The sequence below is a fragment of the Fusarium flagelliforme genome (assembly GCF_020744385.1).
Source record: "Fusarium flagelliforme strain FIESC 12 MPI-CAGE-AA-0113 chromosome Unknown B0J16scaffold_4, whole genome shotgun sequence".
In the NCBI taxonomy this organism is placed as follows: domain Eukaryota; kingdom Fungi; phylum Ascomycota; class Sordariomycetes; order Hypocreales; family Nectriaceae; genus Fusarium; species Fusarium flagelliforme.
In genome coordinates this window covers 3405735-3417961 of record NW_025763506.1, presented here as the reverse complement: position 1 = coordinate 3417961, position 12227 = coordinate 3405735, and the positions used below count along the sequence as shown (strand labels likewise).

General features: G+C 47.2%; 4 protein-coding genes across 4 annotated transcripts; 3 read left to right on the top strand and 1 right to left on the bottom strand.

Annotated features, from left to right (window-relative positions):
* Positions 1-2598: 2598 nt before the first annotated feature.
* Positions 2599-5092, top strand: B0J16DRAFT_355954 (uncharacterized protein; the record flags this gene model as incomplete). Its single annotated transcript, XM_046129444.1, has 6 exons — positions 2599-2769; positions 2831-3195; positions 3282-3624; positions 3675-3994; positions 4043-4402; positions 4465-5092. The coding sequence occupies 6 exons, from the start codon at positions 2599-2601 to the stop codon at positions 5090-5092; spliced, it is 2187 nt and encodes a 728-aa protein (XP_045983333.1).
* Positions 5093-6665: 1573 nt separating this feature from the next.
* B0J16DRAFT_139207 (glycosyl hydrolase family 76-domain-containing protein) lies at positions 6666-9024 on the top strand. Its single transcript, XM_046121861.1, has 4 exons — positions 6666-6925; positions 6998-7102; positions 7161-7489; positions 7560-9024. Exons 1-4 carry the CDS (start codon positions 6808-6810, stop codon positions 8988-8990), a joined length of 1983 nt encoding a protein of 660 aa, XP_045983332.1. The 5' UTR covers positions 6666-6807; the 3' UTR covers positions 8991-9024.
* Positions 9025-9352: 328 nt separating this feature from the next.
* Positions 9353-10649, bottom strand: B0J16DRAFT_139204 (uncharacterized protein). Its single transcript, XM_046121860.1, has one exon. It carries the CDS (start codon positions 10367-10369, stop codon positions 9443-9445), a length of 927 nt encoding a protein of 308 aa, XP_045983331.1. The 5' UTR covers positions 10370-10649; the 3' UTR covers positions 9353-9442.
* An 18-nt stretch (positions 10650-10667) lies between these two features.
* B0J16DRAFT_342386 (uncharacterized protein) lies at positions 10668-12225 on the top strand. The gene is made up of 2 exons (XM_046127900.1): positions 10668-11308; positions 11358-12225. Exons 1-2 carry the CDS (start codon positions 10762-10764, stop codon positions 12035-12037), a joined length of 1227 nt encoding a protein of 408 aa, XP_045983330.1. The 5' UTR covers positions 10668-10761; the 3' UTR covers positions 12038-12225.
* The last annotated feature ends 2 nt before the right edge of the window (positions 12226-12227 follow it).

Below are 12227 nucleotides of genomic sequence, written 5' to 3'. Positions count from 1 at the left end.
CATTCTTGAGGTACCTCTACTTTGTGTGAGGGGTTCAGGACTCCAAGCAATGAATATTTGCTCCATGGCTTGAAAGTTAGTATGCGAATAATTGTTTTTTTGTTGAGGGTTATTGATATTCTATTTTTGGCATCTGTAAAACCTCAGCGTCTGATCTACTTTATGGTGATGTGGATGTTCTGGGGGTTTCCAATTAATTTAAGTTGTTTCCACTACGTATCTCGGATAGTGCAGTTCATCAACTGCCAAGCTCATGGAAAGGCGTGGAGTAATAGTCAGCGGATATACATAGTACCTCTCCAGGCAGTTACGGTACAGTAATTGAGTAGCAGTACCTGGCAAGGCTGACGAGGAATTGTATGATGGATGTTCCCATGTGATGCTGTATTGTGCAGACCAGGGCGTCTACTTTTAGCCAGCGGCAGAATTGATCGTATTCGCATTCAATACCATCTCAGCCACAGCCAACGTCAGAGTCAGACTACCACAGCAACGCAGCCACAATGATGCGGGCCATCGAACAGGAAGCTTAAGTTAAAGTGGAGACAGATTATCACCAAACATTAAACTTGTCCTGAAACAATTCAATGCGTTTAGATACATGAATAAGACGATTTACATTGGAAGCCATTCGGCGAGGTTACGATACCCTGATGCGAGACGGACCTGAAGCATCTAGAGCTTCACGTGACATCGTTTCATTCGTGCTGTTCTGCTCGCTCGCCGACGTGAAACAGCCGGTGCAGTTTCTCTCCAGAAATGATATGCATACTACATAGGTGCTTACACCAAGCCCAAGTGAGTTTGAGGCAGGTAGTTGTTAGGTAGATAAACTTGTCTACACTTTGTACCTGGTTATTTGTTGTTGACCTTGCTACCAACAACAATAACAAACTGATGATGCCTTGACAGACAATGGTCCAAGGCTATTAAAAATAGCCTTCTTCCTTCTAGGCTAGGCTCGATTCTATTGATGTCTTCTTTGTCGTTGGCATGTTGTCAAACTAAGGCTTTGTCCAAACAGGCTATCGTAGGTTCAACACATAGAGTATGAGACTATTAAAGACCCCCCTCTAGCACGAATGCCTCTCTTCCAGTACAGTGACAAAACCACACAGTGGCTTGCAGAATAAGGTGATAAGATGAGGTATATGCTGATACTTACTCCTCTTGCGTTGTGAATCAGTTCTTTGTTTGTCCTTGACAATAGACTGTAGAGATGCTGTTTCTCCGTTGCCTTTCTGAGTCAGTGCAACCGGTGGCTGTCAATAAGCCACAAGGGGAAAACCGCTTCCAGACCTCTGTAGTGAAGTGGGTGTTCCCAAGACATCAATAGAAAGTCACACCTGACTTATCTGAAAAGCCAGCTCTCTGATCTCGATCCTGGATGTATGGGCGTTGCTGACCCCTGCTGACCTTTGACTAGGATGTCAATGCTTTGAGCAACTGTCCGACAGCCGACAATTAAGTACTGTGTCATTATTCCTGCCGTGGATGGTGATTATGGACGTTTATGTTCCGTTCGTAAGAATGATGAGATCCATGCTGGCTCCTTCGTGGCATTTAATTCATATTAATCGATCGTCAACCATCACGCCATGTCCGTATTTCACCCTATTACGCACATGTTTGCTGCAGTAGAAAGAAACTCAGTAATGGATAAGTCGAATAATGCTGACATGGATGTTCTCTTCGTCTTGGAAGCTCCTTGTTAGCGGGGCAAAGATTCGATGTGTTTCGGTACTGTATGTCATTGAACCGATCTCTGAATGGTGGAGGCCTTGTTGCAGACGCGAAAGAATAAGACGTCGGAGGGGCATCTGTATATATCGTGGAAGGTGGGAGAATTCAGCAAGCTTTTATATATTCGGATCCGTGCATTAGGTCAGCAGAGACCACAACACTGGATACTAGTGACCACCTAACTTAAAGTACTTGATAGCATCCATGGAAGTTCCTGCTTCTGTTTTGGTCTGATCAAAACTCTGGAATATAAGCTCAACTGTAGGGCTGTTCAACTTCTATTGTGATAGATAGTCATTGTGTTGTCATTATGACGGGCTGGCGTCGAGGAAGACGAGCCAGTGGTGGAAAACATGGACCCTTTAAAAATGACAGAGAATCAGGGAATGATGAAGAAGCCGATTCCGATCCGATTTACAAGGATGATGAGCCAATCACTTGGCCCGGATGGTACTCCGAGCCTGGTGATACAATCCAACATACCTGACCATGCAGGTTGATGAGAACGGCATCGATTTGCCCGGAAGTGACTTGATGGACAAGTTAAGTGTAATGGAGGTTGTTCGAAGATCGGCATAGCACGATATGTATGTACCCGTGAACTTGAACTTGGCTGTTACAGTTATCGCTGCAAATTCCACAAGATTCACGTGAATCGGTGGACAATTACCTACCTAGGTAATGCAATATACTGTACCTACAGACTACTACAGTACAGGACTGTATCCAGGAAGACAAGAAAGATCTATCTCGTCATTCTCTCATCACCAAAACCCTTACTCAATGTCATCAGCAGAATCTTTACTCTACTATAACCGATCGTTTGCCGTCATCAGACCCCAAAAGCTCTACGCAATGTCAAAAAGATATCGGCAACTGCTCCCTGTTCCTCAATCAGAAAGTTCCTCCAGCTCTCAACCCTCCGGATCCTCTACGACTCCTCGATCCTCTAGCGACGAGCCCCTCAAGCGACAACGGATTAGTACCCAATTAGCATGCAATTCGTGTCGCAGAAGAAAGATTCGCGTCAGTCCTTTCACTTTCCCACAAATAAACCTGCCGCCGTTGACTTGAGTTGTATGGATAGTGCGATGGGAAAAAGCCTGCGTGCGAGGCCTGTCGCCGACGAGGCGAAAAGGAGCCATGCATATATACCGAGACCAAGAGCCCGGCTCAGACGAGCAGGGAAACCGAGCAGATAATGGAATTGTTTGAGATCATGAAGACCGGGCCTGAAACACAAGCCATTGATATTCTACGAATTTTGCGAAGCCACACCGACCTCGACACGGCTCTGTCTATAATTCAACCTCGAGTAGCACAGCCTCTTCACAACCAAGGACGTGGTAGTACTCCCGAACATACACGATATTTAGGTCTTGAATCTGAGCTCATGGCGAGACATTCTCTTGCATTCCCGTCAATTCAGCCCGTAGAGTCGAGCATCTTAAAGTCAGTGGGTTGTCGAGGGCAGATCTTACAAATTATTGTTTGGTCATGGAGCTGCTTCCTACATAACCAAGGCTGACGACGAGTAGGAAAATATTCAACGCCGGCCAGAAAACAGCTGTTGACAGCGAAAACGACGACACTCCAATGGCGAACGATGAATCCAATCCATTCCCAGCGCATAATCCCACACAGTCTGAGGCCAATTCTTTGAGTCTCTGCGACGAGCGACTAATGAAGCTCAACATTGGATTTTGGACTTCTGTGCCCATTCCCTCTGACTTAGCCGCGAAGATCATCTCATTATATCTGGAGACGGATCACCCTCTTCTAGGTTCCTTTGATCCAGATCTGTTCTTGGCTGACCTGGTTGACTGCCGAACAAACCACTGTAGCGAGATACTAGTCAGTGCAATCATGTACTGGGGTTGCGTAAGTGATCACCTCTATTTAATGTTCGACTAATGCTAATACGATACAAGCAAATGTATAGTGGTATCGATTCCGCGGTGCAGAAGTATATAACACAGTTCTGTGAAGAATCCGAAAAGAGGTGGTCATTAGAAAAACTGACGGATTCGCTATTGACACTTGCGGCAACACAGCTACTAGGTCTGGGGTACTTGGGCAATGGAAAGGATCATTATGTTTTGACGTATGTGTCAGAAGTAAACTCCATGGGCACTCGTCTGGGTCTTTTCGGCGTCGAGCCCAGTGTTGCCGTTGAAAGGGCAAGGAAGGTCAGCCCAGAAATGCAAAGTGCAACATCTTACGCTGCTTGGGGCACTTTCAACTGGATAGTGTAAGTTGACACCAGATATTGGGGGATTGAATGTGCTGACAAGCGTAGACTCATGGCTTTGTTCTACCAACAACCCGGACTCTCATACCCCGAACATCCCCCCGTGGTGCCAATACCGGGACATACATGGCACCACTCTTCCGAAGGCAGTCCAGAGTCTACCCGACAAACCTTACAACAAACATATATGGGGGATACATTTCCAGTCCTTTGTCGATTCTGGCGAATCATGCACGAGGTGACCCTCAAATATTACCGTGACCAGCCCTATCCTCGCGAGGGTCTCAGCAGTCACATCACACTCGCCTTTGCCGAATACAAGTATCGTGAGCTAATAGCTTGGGCAGAAACCCTGCCTCCATCTATGGTGCGTTCCGAGCAGAGCCCGCACCATGTTTTAGTCTTCCAGTACGTTTCATCCACCGTTACACCCGGATGGAACTTTTGTAACAGGACTGACGTGCCGGTAGTATCTGGCTTCAAGTAGGCATCCTCAATGTCTTACGACCGTTTACCGTCCGAGCGAGGGATTCTCCCAAGCCATTAAGACTGAGGACATTTCCTTGCAGACGAAGCTCACCAGACGCTGCTTACAAGGCATCTGTAAACCAGTTGAAGCGCCTCGTGGTGGTATACCGAGAAAACTACTCATGTGCCTCTTATACAATGCTGTGGCATACCGCTCTGATTCATGTTGCGAACGCCATCCTTGGAGACACAAGAGATCCTGCTTGGCGCTTCTACTTATTCTTCTGCGTCCAGACATACGGGGACCTACGGCGGTCATTCAGGTTTGCAGAGACTATTGGCCGAAGTATTCTTTCCATGACCCTGCAGCAAGGCGATATATCAGCGGACGAGGCACGAAAGTTGATGGAGCAGTTTGAGGAAAATCGGTTGAGCAATCCTACAGATGATATAAGAGCTACATTTATGGCTGATTTGAATCTTGCCATGACCGATCCTGAAGGAGCGACCGTTGAGAGTTTATCAGACAAGTTTGAGGACATTGCTTTATTTCAAGAATTTACAAATGGAGGGAATCAGAGTGAGGACGAGCCCATGGAGTCGGATGACAATGCATGGGATACGTTGTGAGACGTAGTTGTTGATAGGCGAATAGTGTGTTCAAGTACAGTACTTAGCAAGGACGAAACTTATCGTGACAGTGGGCGGCAAAAGACAGGCAGACAGAGATGGGAACGGTCCGCAGTTGACTTTGAGTGCTGGGATATTCAATGTTCTCCATATCAACGTGAGCTACCAATGCTGAAAGCGGTTGGTTACCTGTTCATCTGATATATTTGACAGGTGGACCAAAGGCCCGTGCTGCCTGTCTTCAGGGCTCAAGGGATATGGAATGATATGAAGAATGTAGTCTGTCTACCTGCTCATACTATACTCGGCGAATAGTTAGCTGGGATCCATTGATTGATACAAAGGCCAATGTTGAATACTGTATGAGCTATCAACAATGCAATCGAGAATTGCAAAGTCGCATGGAATCAACAAAGACGTCATTGATGGCTATGGGTATGAGCTCAAGTTAAAATGGCTTGGCACGTGTAAGGATTTCGCCGAGGGACTGGGTACTGGGTACTGGGATCTCTTGGCAACGATTGGATACAACATCAAGACAGAATGTCAATGATGAGTGTGCTTACATCGAATGTATGTATGCCTATGTCAACCATTGAAAATACTGACAAACCTCAAAAAGTCCTTGGCTGCCGAGTTACCGAGACTATCTTTGCTTGCAACAAGATGGACATGGCATGCCGTTCAGGTACGAATTAAGCTTATCCTGTCTGAGTTTGGCACTTTTTAGTATTTCTACGCTAAAGTTGAACCAACCACCTTGACGAAGCCGTTCCAGGTTCTTTGTCTCCCATTCCATGGTGCTCGTATTAGGAAATCCCCACACAAGGTCCCGCATGTCCATGTCCCCAGGAATTGAGGGGAACCATCCACAATGCATCACATCACGATTTGTACTGTATTGTATTTCCATATCCGAGTTGATCAGTACTAAAGTGTCTAAGATATGCATTCATCTAACAATGACAAGACATGACAAGTGCAGTCAATCAGTGACATTATTATAACATCCAATCCCAACGGACGTACCGGAAACCCAAAAGGGTTCGTACTGGGGACTTTGTGCATGGCTGCGGCTTAGACGGGAAACCTAACTTAGCTTGGACACCCCAGTACAGTACATGTCCGTAATGGATGTATGCAAGCTGATATCCATCTCACTCATTGATGGTTGCTACACGAACGAGCCATTTACTTGTCATGTAATCGCCTACTGTGGTACTGTCTAGGTACTATACCTACCCATGTAGGCACTTTACAAATCTGACTGTCACAGTCTCACTCAACCCCATTCAAACGTCTTCATCCACGAATCCATTGATTAGCCAACATTGTCTTGCCTCTTCTTACAGCCCGACCTCCAACCCTTTATTTAAAGTTCCGTCCATTAGAGAGAGTAAGCACCTACAGTCTACCAAGGTAGACCACTAATAGTGCAGAATATACCTAAACTTGCTCTAGCTCTTCGCGCCTCCATTAATCTGACCCCTCGACCCCTGCTTCCTTCCATTCTTGGATACCATACCTACCTGCCTTTTACCATCCATTTTAACCTCCGCTCACGCCTGCCACTCCACTTCTCATCGTCATCTCTCGTCTTGTCTTTTCTCAGCTTCTCTCTTGTGTTCACTGTCCATAATCGTTTCCTCATGAAGCTCGGCGCGCATCATCGTCGCCGTCTCTGAGCTCTTGGTTGCTCACGCTTCATCGTTAATATGCATTTCACCTCAAAATCGCATGGGTCAAGGCCCAGTGCAGGCAGCGTCATAGCTGCTCTGCTATTGGCGCTCAATCCATTCACCTTGGCCTACAAATTGGATCCTAATTCGACCAGTGAGTTACACCATGAAACAAGCCCTGGGCTGCTTCCCGACGGCACTTGTTCTCGTACTAATGTAAAGATAGCTTCGGTTAAATCAATTTCCAAATCAATCGCCAAGGATATGGTTGCGATGTATCATGGCCATGAGCCCGGTGGTACGCCGGGTTTACTACCGGAACCTTATTACTGTACGAAGCATTCACATCCTCTTACTAGTCCTTCCAGCATTCTGACTTGATGTTCAAGGGTGGTACGCTGGAGCCTTCATGGGAACACTAGTTGACTATTGGGCATATACTGGTGATGACCAGTATGTCAACCTCACCAAGCAGGCACTCCTATTCCAAGTCGGCGATAACGATGATTACATGCCTATCAACCAGACAAGAACCGAAGGAAATGATGACCAGGGCTTCTGGGCACTTACCGTTATGTCTGCTGCCGAGTATAATTTTCCTCATCCCGAACCAGATCAGCCACAATGGCTCGGACTTGCTCAAGCTGTTTTCAATACCCAAGCTGCTCGTTGGGACACAGAACACTGTAATGGAGGACTAAGATGGCAGATTTTTGAGGTCAGTGGCTCGCATTGCGCTTTCGTTGAGACATAATCCCAGTGTGCATGAGGGCTAACATCAGTAACAGTGGAACAAGGGTTACGACTACAAGAACTCGATTTCCCAGGCTTGTTTCTTTGCTTTGGGTGCACGTCTGGCTCTCTTCACCGGCAACAACAGTTATGCTGATTGGGCTGATAAAACCTGGGATTGGATGATCGGAACTGAGTTTATTGACCCCAAGAGCTGGTATGTCTATGATGGTGCACACATATATAATAACTGCACCAAGATGGTACCGTATCAATTCTCTTACAATGCAGGCGGTATGATTCTTGGCGCTGCTGCCATGTACAATCATACTGAAAGCCAGGTCTGGAAAGATCGCCTGGATAATCTCCTTGAGGGTGTCAAGGTCTTTTTCACAGGCCCCCAGAGCAACATCATGACAGAAGTCGCGTGCGAGTCAGTAAAGCTCTGCAATTTGGATCAAAAGTCCTTCAAGGCATATTTAAGCCGTTGGTTGGCCGTTACCACGCAATGGGCACCCCACACTCACGACTTCATTATGCCCCTTCTGCGTAAATCAGCCATTGCAGCCACGGATGTATGCACAGGAGGTGAGAACGGACGAATGTGTAGTCTTTACTGGACCAAGAACACATTCGAAGGTGATGTGACTGTGGGTCAACAAATGGCGGCATTAGAAGTCACTCTTGCTTGCATGATTCAGGATCGACCTGCCCCGTTAACGAAAAATACCGGAGGAACAAGCAAAGCCAACCCTGGTGGCGGTTCAGCTGATATCGGACGAACGATTCCAGATCTAGACTATGATCCTCTTCCTGCAGGCGATAAGGCTGGAGCTGCTATTCTTACCGTTTTGGTGGTCACCGGCCTCCTCGCCCTCATGACTTGGATCTTCTTGGACGAAACATCAGACAGTGGCCCAATCGACCAATTCCGGAATTTTGGGTCATCGACCACTGCTGCAGTTACGGCTCTGGCTTCAGGCGGAGGTGCAGGGGCAATCTTGGAACACCAGAAGAGAAGGAATATCGAGGAGAAGAATGGCGCAGTGTTCTACAACAATGACAGTTCACAACAAAGCGACGGAAGGCAAGATTTCAACAACATGTCGATGTATGGGGGAGCCCCTTACAGCCAAACTCCTGGGCACCGTCGAGTGTCTAGCATGCCGTTGGGTTGGCCACAGCACACTACACGGGGAAGTGCTGCATACGATTCAGACGGAATATACCCTGCCTTTACCTCAGAACGGCAGTCTCGGAATGACTGGGCAGTTGCAAACCCCAATGGATCCAATAGTGGGCCAAGAAGTTCGATCAGCGGCAGAGGGAGTTACGCACAAAATGACGTTCCGACGAGCGACACAACTCCTGGTACCGATGAACTCGGCGCCTTGAAAGACAGACATGGCAACAAAGGCATCCACACCTTCCCAGACGTCGAACCTGCACAAGGAAACGGGCGAGGGACAATTGGGGTAGGACAGTAACACTCCTTGTTTAAGTTAACTTTGTGTAACGCGAGTGACTTTGGATTTATGATTTTCTTAGGATATAATCAATTAGGGATACAGTGGACGTTTTGTGCGTTTGAAAGGCGTTTTGGCGGTAACGGCGTATCTTGGATGACAACCAACGGACTGGCTTTTAAGGGTCCTATACGTAGTACACGAATTGGAATGAGGAGTCTCGTGTGGAATAGCTTTTTAGCTACAACAGTCGAGCAGGCGTCACGCAGGCTCGCAATATGAAACACGATCATTCGTCCTATTTCTACTTATGGAGATCCTCTCTTAATCGTGGCCGATACCTTACAGAAAGGATGCAAGCTTGAGCTCGGTACAAAAATGCATGTGGTCGGCCATATATAGAAGTGCCATCGCCAAAACAGCTCTTGCTTCCTTATCACGATCATCCGTTTGACCTCATCCACCTTTTTATTCTAAGTAGACTGGCTGTAAGTCTCGTGGACAGCTTCCTTCTCTCTTTCTAAAAACCGATCAAATGTGCTTAGAGGAATTCTCCATGCTTCTGTCGCCTCTTTCGTCGCCAACTTTGCCATATCTCGCATGCAAAGTTGGCCAGCAATGAAGGGATTAATAGGTTTCTGTTTCTCAACATCTTCATCTGAAAGATATTCGGCTGTGAGTTCCCTGCCTGTTGTTCGAGACAGAGTGTTCAGAATGGTCTCTGCATCAAGCCAGTCATCAGCATACGTAATCTCCTTTTCGTGAAACCGCTTTGGATCCAGAAAAGCTTCGCCGCCGAATCTCCCAATAGTCACAGTATCAGTCAAGGGCAGAATGGTCTCAGGAGTGAGAGCGGTCGCCCAAACTCCTTCATCAACGAGACGAGGATACACCCTGACGAATGGCTCGACAAAGTTGACCATGAAGAAACCAGGGCGCAAGATCGTCCAGTAATCGAAGCCTGCGTTACGGGTCTTCTCCTCGATGGCGTTCTTATTTCGCATGACTGTATCCACAAAACTCCCTTTCTCTAACAGGGTCAAGTTGTCGGGATTATCGGCGCCGAAACCACTTGAGTAGATGACATGCTTAACGCCAGTTGCTTTGGCAGCATTGAAAATGTTGGTGGCCCATCGCTTTTCCGCAGTGAGGTCTGCGAAATCCGGCATGAGGACCAGGAAGAGAGCCGTACAGCCTTTCATGGCTTGTTCAAGTGCAGCGTGATTATCATAGTCGCCTGGAATAAGTTCTACACCAATTGAGTCGAGTTCTTTGGCTTTGGCTGAAGAAGGGGTGCGGGTGAGGGCTCGTACGGGCACGTCTTTAGATCGAAGATAACGGGTGACCGCACCTCCCTGGCAACCCGTCGCTCCACTGACAAATACGGTAGGGGTGCACATCTTGAGGGTTCTTGGGAGAAGTATAAAAGAAATTCCACAGATATAGTTATTTGATCGTGTTCGTGAAAGGAAGCTTAATACCAACCATTGCAAAGGGTTTGCCGCAGATTAAATAGACGATCTATCAAGACCTGGAGATATGTTTGCTTCTCACACCGGATACTAAACTCGCCGGAGATCCGCTATTCTCGACCGTTTCATCTCCGACTCCGAGCCTGTCGTGCCGGGCGGAGTTCCGCCCGGTCCCACATTTCCGGCGCAAGTTAGCGGTTAGACTTATCTTCTTCATCTTACTTCTGTCATCTTATCACCGTCTTCCATTTTCACCGCTTCATTCTCCCACCAAATCGAAGATAGAAGCGGCATTCATTTGTGCAAGCACTCTTGCCATTATGTCACTCACCGCTCGAGAACGCCGAAATCCGCCATCTCGGCGGAAATCCTGCGCTGCCTGCACAAAGGCCAAGCGTCGTTGCGACTTTGCTATGCCAGCATGCCTCCGGTGCTCGCAAAGACAGCTTCACTGCCAGTATCCCACTCGAGCGATTAGGGGGCAGCAAGCAGCTCAGTCAGAAGCACTGGAGGCTATATCGCCTGGCCTTCTTACTGCCGAAGATTCTTCCCCTGAGAGTCTTTCACATGACGCACCTATAATTGAAGACTTCAATGCAGTCATCTCAAGTCTTGATGCCTGTTCAGGCGACTTGGGAGCATTGGAGTTTCCATTAGAAGACGCCACACTGAAATTTATTGACCAGCCGTGGGCGTTAACTGCACCCTCGACAAAGGATTTTGCGCATGTTCCAAGACATATTCTTGATCGTCTACAATGGGCGGTTGATGAAATAAAACGAGCCCCTGAGAAGATGGTCCTAGAAAACCAGACTCCATGGAGCCATCCTCTACTTTACAAAGATGGGATGCCTCGATCAATGCAGGGTAAAAGCCTAAGCTCTCCCAACACCTAGTCTTACTAATAACAGTTCAGACGCCCATTCTTCTTGCGCTCTATACATGGCCAAGAACCATGTGAACTCTCCCATCATATTCCGTAGTATAGAGTCTCGCGTAAACGACCTCCTTGCAGCGCCAGCTGCAGTAACACCATTGGAGTGTCTGGCACATACACAAGCTCTTATCCTTTACCAGATTATTCGTCTATACGATGGTGATATTGGGGCTCGTGTATCGGCAGAACGTATCATTCCAGCCATAGAAGCTTCAGCGATATCACTCTTCTCGTTCGCACAGTTCGACATAGATACAGCAGCCATATTGCTCCCTGTATATCCGATAGCGCCCACAAAGACATTCTGGCAAGACTGGATTCTGCAAGAATCACTCCGCCGCACACTTCTGTTCTCTTTCTATTTTGTACAGACATATCGTATCATGGCCGGCTGTAAGATACTACAATGTGATGGCAGACTCGGCTTATGCCACTCTTGGACGTTATCTGCACATTTGTGGAATGCGATGACGCCGCTGAGTTTTGCCGAGGCGTGGAGGGATAAGAACCATTATGTAGTGATGAATGCCATCTTTTCAGAGGTACTTGACCAGGCACAAGCTGAGGATATCGATACTTTTGGGAGAATAATGATTTCGAGTCTTCTGGGGAGGGATGAAGCAGAGGGATGGTTTGCTAGTAAAGGAGGAAAGTTGTAGTCACCGAAAGCTGCAACGGATGTGCTTCTTTGAGTTTCGGACTTTACTGTACAAGTAGGAATCTAGTCAACTTACTTGATCAGCTGAGAAGACTTTGACAAGAAACCGATTATTCTCAACTCGTCAACCAACAGAAGTGAATACAAACACAGCGGGCAGTAACACCATTGGACTTGGGCTGTTTTACCTT